The following is a 6,626-nucleotide window of genomic DNA, read 5'->3' on the forward strand; positions in this document are numbered from 1 at the left end:
GGGCGCCCCTCGGGCGGCGGCCGTCGTGGGGCGGTCTGTCTGCTTTTCCTCTTCACCCCTTCGTTTCGCCGGCGGAACCACGCCTGTGGTTTGTACATACACACAATTTTATTTTTAATTTGAGCTCCGTTTAATTTTGGTGGCGTTTCAGGTTTATTTTCTTGGGTAGCTCCTGATTGCGTAACGGGAAAATACGCCCTGAGAGCTCGTAGTCACGCAGGAAAAGGTGAAATAAAGCGAGCTTAAGTAGCCGATCTGAATTTCTGTTTTGCCAAAGATAAATTTTGTGGAACTTTGAAAAGACTCCTTTTTTTTTTAATTTCTGTAAAAGAAAAGGTGTGTTAACTCATCTTTCCTAGCAAGTTAGAAGTCCTTTGTTATCTTAAGTACTTCAGATGTGTTCTGACACCTATACAGCTTCAGGGAACTTCTGTTTCTGTTTCCACAGAAAGAACCAACATGCGAAGTGGGAGGAAACCCGAAACTGCTCTTTTAACAAAAAAGTATTGGCTTTCTGCCTCATTCACATGTTTTCCTTTTGCTTCATAATGGAAGGAGGAGGATTATCTGAATCCTTGAGGCAAAATTTGGGCATCGTTGGCTGAAGATAAGATGAAAGAAGACTTGAAAATATGTCGATGCTGCATGACTATTAATTCAGATGCACCTTTCACAAACAAAGGGGAATAGTGGCTAAGAGCACTGCAGTTTCATCAAAAGGAGCTAATGGAGGACCTATGTTGATTTTTTTTGTATTATATTTTTTTTCCTTCCCACTCTCCCATGAGTCCCAAAAGAGAAAGATGGAAAGAGTGCGTATGGAAATTGAGATAAGGGGAAGGCTGAAGACAATAACTTCAGTTTTGGAGTCTGTTTTCCAAGTGCTGTAAAGGGGAAGGCAAGACAATAACTTCAGTTTTGGAGTCTGTTTTCCAAGTGCTGTAAACTCCCTATTTCATAAAATATAACACATTGTTTTGAATAAATTATATAATTTTGTGATCAGTGGAGTCTTTGTCAGCTCTAGAAGTGGAATTCGACCTGATTGAAGGCTTTTTAAAAAAGTAAATGTATGACTCCCATTCCTTTTTTTCAAGTCAAGTTTTTCAAGTTATCAAGTGATAGTGTTTCCGTCTCTACTGTGCATTGTCAACCTGTGTTTTATATGCATATCTTAGAGATCTTACTTTTTCCCTAATTTTAGTATTTATGCTGTAGTGTTGTGTTTGAGAAAAGTGTGAACGGACAAGGCACTCGAGATTTAAGTTTTCGAGAGCCTTGTTATTTCAATGTTGTAGCTCGGATTACAAGTAATCTGAGTGTCTGTTAGAATGCACAGTACACGCTCAGTCTTTTCTCCTAAAAATATGCCTTAAGATGTTCGGTTTTGTTTGGATCAAAGTTTGCTGTCTGAACATTGTGTTTTGTTAGGAAATGCATGCCTGGGGAAGAGGAGCTGCCTAATGGATCATGGCTCTGATGTTCACAGGGCATACTTTATTTCTAGCATTAATGATGTTTGCTGTCTTCACTTTTGAAGAATCTGTAAGCAATTACTCTGATTGGGTGACTTTCATAGAAAATGTAGATCAATATGAAAAACAGCAACTTGAAGGTCTTAGTGCTGAGCAGAAGCTGAAAAAAACAGTTCTTCATCCAAGCTTGTATTTCGACGCTGAAGATGTCCAGGCACTGAGGCAGAAGGCTCATACAAGCCATTCCCATCTATTTAGAGCCATCAGAAGTGCGGTGACGGTTATGCTATCCAACCCATTATACTACCTACCTCCTCCCAAGCACGTTGATTTTGCTGCAAAGTGGAATGAGATTTATGGTAACAATCTGCCACCTCTAGCATTTTATTGTTTGCTGTGCCCCGAAGATAAAGCTGCATTTGATTTTGCCCTAGAATATATGGATAGAATGGCTGGCTACAAAAACTGGTTGGTTGAGAATGCACCGGGAGATGAAGTGCCACTCGGTCACTCCCTAACAGGATTTGCCACTGCTTTTGACTTCTTGTATAATTCACTGGAAAACGAGAGAAGGCAAAGATACCTGGAGAAGATATGGTCTGTAAGCGAGGAAATGTATGAGTACTCAAAGGTTCGTTCCTGGGGAAAGCAGCTTCTCCATAATCACCAAGCAACCAATATGCTTGCTTTGCTTATTGGGGCTTTAGTTGCAGGGGTGGACAAAGGATCTCAGGCAAATATTTGGAAACACACTGTTGTTGATGTGATGGAGAAAACAATGTTTCTGCTCAATCATATTGTAGACGGGTCTCTGGATGAGGGAGTGGCTTATGGGAGTTACACGGCCAAGTCAGTAACCCAGTATGTTTTCCTGGCCCAGCGCCACTTTGGTATTAACAACTTGGAGAATAACTGGCTCAAAATGCACTTTTGGTTTTACTACGCCACCCTATTACCGGGCTTTCAGAGGACTGTGGGCGTAGCAGATTCTAATTACAACTGGTTTTATGGTCCTGAGAGCCAACTGGTTTTCTTGGATAAGTTTATCATGAAGAATGGAGCTGGCAACTGGCTGGCACAGCAGATTAGAAAACACAGACCCAAGGACGGGCCAATGGTGCCGTCCACTGCACAGAGGTGGAGCACACTACACACTGAATTTATATGGTATGCTGCCGAAATCACTCCTCAGCCACCTCCTGACTACGGTACTGCTAAAATGCATGTGTTTCCTAACTGGGGAGTTGTTACTTATGGGGCCGGATTGCCAAACAGTCAGACAAACACCTTTGTGTCCTTTAAGTCTGGAAAACTCGGTGGACGTGCTGTCTATGATATTGTTCACTTTCAACCGTATGCCTGGATTGATGGGTGGAGAAGTTTCAATCCGGGACATGAACATCCCGATCAGAACTCTTTCACTTTTGCTCCCAATGGACAGGTGTTTGTATCTGAGGCTCTTTATGGACCTAAACTCAGCCACCTGAACAATGTCTTGGTCTTTGCTCCATCTCCTACAAGCCAGTGCAACCAGCCTTGGGAGGGGCAGCTTGGTGAGTGTGCCCAGTGGCTGAAGTGGATTGGTGATGAGGTTGGAGACTCAACTGGAGAAATTATAACAGCCTCCCAGGCTGGAGACATGATGTTTGTGAGTGGTGAGGCAGTATCTGCTTACACATCAGCAATGAAATTGAAAAGTGTGTATCGTGTTTTGCTGCTCTTAAATTCTCAGACATTGTTAGTAGTAGACCATATTGAGAAGGAGGAAGACTCCCCTGTTAATTCTGTCAGTGCCTTTTTTCATAATCTCGACATTGATTTTAAGTACATACCCTATAAATTTAAGAACAAATACAATGGAGCTATGATGGATGTGTGGGATGCCCACTACAAGATGTTTTGGTTTGATCATCATGGGAGTAGTCCTGTTGCTAGGATACAGGAGGCAGAACAAGCTGCTGAATTCAAAAAGCGATGGACTCAGTTTGTAAATGTTACCTTTCCAATGAAAAACACGCTTACAAGGGTTGTTTACCTTTTCTATGGCCCATATGTCAATGTTTCTAACTGCAGACTCATAGATAATGCAAAATCTGGATTTCAGATTTCACTCAGTGTCAACAACACTGAAAATACCATCTCTGTTGTGACTGAATATCAGAATTTAAAGACAAGGTTCGATTATTTGGGATTTGGTGGTTTTGCCAAAGTAGTTCATGAAAACAAAGTGACCAAGTTTGGTCTAGGTACTGAATCTGTGGAAAAATGGATAAAAAATAATAGGGTGGTTTTCCCATTTGGATTCAAAGTGAACATAATTGCAGGGTTAATTTTGGGTGTTAGTTTGGTCATACTGGCTTTTCAGTGGCGTTTTTACATATCCTTCAGTAAAATGTTGCGTTGGATCCTCATACTGGTTGTCATACTGTGGCTTATTGAATTGGTGGACGTGTGGAGCATGTGTACTCAACCCATCTGTGCAAAATGGAGCAGTGACATGACAAGGCTAGAACATGATAAAGGCAATAAAGCCAAACAATTGGAAGGAAATCCCGTTGTTCTGCCAGATGTTATCATTACTTCACTTCCCGCTTCTGGTGCAGAAATTTTAAAACAGCTGTTTCTCAATAGCAGTGACTTCTTATACATCAGGATACCTACACCCTATCTCGAAATTCCTGACACTGAATTTGAAATTGATTCCATTGTAGATCCATGTGAATGGAAGGTTTCTGATGTCCAGAATGGTCATTTTCGTCTTATCCAAGGGTGGCTCCAGTCCCTAGTTCGAGGCACAAAGTTACATTTACAAAACATTCATTTATATGAAGCCAGCAGAAGTAAAATTGCTCAGCATTCTGCCATGAGCAAGGACAAAAAGAAAAGATCCAAAAGGAGAGAATCTCTGTCAGAGCAAAGAAGCAGGGCAAGAGGAAGTCAAGATAAAGATGCTGAATATATTAGGGAACTGAGAAGACATCTCATCTATTATCCTAATGCACGACCTGTGCTTAGTTTAAGTAGTGGGAGCTGGACATTAAAGCTTCCCTTCTTTCAGGAAATCCTAGGACCGTCAATGAGAGCATTATATGTAGTAAGGGACCCACGGGCGTGGATCTATTCAATGTTGTACAAAAATAAGCCAAGCCTTTACTCCTTGAAAAATGTTCCACAACACTTGGCTGCAATGTTTAAAGGGGAAAATGGTAAAGGAAAATGTAGTTTAAATGAAGGCTATGCTTTTGAATACGAATCATTAAGAAAAGAACTTTCAAATTCGAATTCAAATGCTGTTTCTGTGTTGTCCTATTTATGGCTAACAAACACAGCAGCAGCACTGAGAATAAATGGGGACTTGCAGCCAACAAATTATCAGCTGGTCAAGTTTGAAGATATTGTGAGCTTTCCTCAGAAGACGGCTGAAACAGTTTTTGCCTTTCTTGGTATTCCTCTTCCTCCTGCTAGCCTAAACCAAATATTATTTGCCACCTCCACCAGTCTTTTCTATCTTCCTTACGAAGGGGAAATTTCACCAAGTAGCATTCATGCCTGGAAACAAAACATGCCCAATGAAGAGATTAGACAGATTGAAGATATCTGTTGTTCTCTAATGGACCACTTAGGATACCCAAAGTTTATAGAATAAATGCTGCCGGTCAGCAGAAATTTGCACTAATGATCTCTGACTCTCAGTTTGTGGATAAATATTAGAGAAGTTTGTTTATTCTTGTAAAATGTGTACAGTCTGCTACTTTCAAAGAGATTATTTTAAGAAAAAGAGAGTTGTTCTTGCAAGTGTGAGGTTTTTCGTTTTGTTTTGTTTTTTTAAAAAATCAAACTTGTAACTACTTTTGCTGCCTTTCAAAAAAAACCTGTGTGAACCTTTATAGAACTACCAGCTGGGGACTCTATAGCTCAGGGGATTAGTAATAGAATATGGAGCTTTTCACCTCCAGCTCACCAGTTTGACTCCAGCCCAAGTGGTTAGTTCCTGAAAGTACTTACCATCTGATGATTGTATGACGGCTTATATGAAATTAAACTGGTTAAACTGGCCCAGTTCCCAACGGTGATAATTAGCCCCCTTGGATGGGGTTACTGATGCATTCTGTCTGTGTTTCACTGGTCACTCCAGTGGTGCAAAATAAACATAAGCTGAGGTTTAAGGCTGTTCAGCATCCCTTCAGCGGGAGGAAACAGAACATTTGAGTGAATCTAGTTCCTTACTTACAGTCTCAGCAGACAGGCCCAGGACTGGAATGGACATGGATATCGAATATCATTATAGGATATTGTTCCTTCAGCTCAGAGATGTGGCATTTATATTGGGGTTTGTGCTTTGACAAAAGAGAAGACTTCATTCTCCTGCCTGACAATGTGGTACCCTTTGTGAGCCTGAAGTAAACTACACGGAGAAAAATAAATGGGACAAAAATCTAAGAAACCAACAAGATCTTCCAAACAAGCAGTTAAATTTGGAGAAGATTATGTGTAGTTTTGACCTGCCTCAACCTAACTTAATTTTGAAGGTTGTTAACATCTTGGCTCCTTGCACTGCTTTATCCTGTACCTCTTGTCTAAGGGGTTATGCAAGGATTTTCTCTTTTTGAGTGAGACTTCCATCCTCCTTTGTTGTAACACGTTTCTCTGCTGATTCTTGTGCATAATTTCACTGAGGCCAGTGCAAGTATTTGATGTCATTGTCAATGGCTTATTGTTGATGTCTGCATAAAATGGCAATCTGAGGTTTAGGAGATCTTAAATCTTAAATCCAAGTCTGTGTTGCTGAGGGATGTTTTGCTTTTCTGTATAATGGTTTTCTGAAGGACTACCGTTGCTAACCTCAGGTCTTCTTTCAGAGAGGGGAGAAATCTGAAATCATCCGTCCCTCAGCCACCTCACATTTGAGTGATGTTTCCCTGCAGTAAACTATTTCCAAAGTTGTCTGATTTTTATCATGATTGGTGTTTCTTTAACGTGGTGCTGTAATATGATACTGGTTTGGAAACAGATAAGCTTGGTAGGGTAGATGTGTCTTTGTCACAGCTTATTTTCTTCTTGAGTCACACTCTTTATTGGCGCATGCCCATTAAGAAAAAAAATTCCCATTTCCCAATTTAACTTTCTCAGCATTCTTTGGAAATGCATGCA

At 40.7% G+C, this 6,626-nt stretch overlaps 1 protein-coding gene across 1 annotated transcript; it reads left to right on the forward strand.

Moving 5' to 3' along the window:
• Window positions 1–1,470: 1,470 nt before the first annotated feature.
• DSEL (dermatan sulfate epimerase-like) lies at window positions 1,471–5,121 on the forward strand. Its single transcript, XM_009288544.1, has one exon. It carries the CDS (start codon window positions 1,471–1,473, stop codon window positions 5,119–5,121), a length of 3,651 nt encoding a protein of 1,216 aa, XP_009286819.1.
• The last annotated feature ends 1,505 nt before the right edge of the window (window positions 5,122–6,626 follow it).

The sequence above is a fragment of the Aptenodytes forsteri genome, unplaced genomic scaffold (genome assembly GCF_000699145.1).
Source record: "Aptenodytes forsteri isolate BGI_AS27 unplaced genomic scaffold, ASM69914v1 Scaffold100, whole genome shotgun sequence".
In the NCBI taxonomy this organism is placed as follows: domain Eukaryota; kingdom Metazoa; phylum Chordata; class Aves; order Sphenisciformes; family Spheniscidae; genus Aptenodytes; species Aptenodytes forsteri.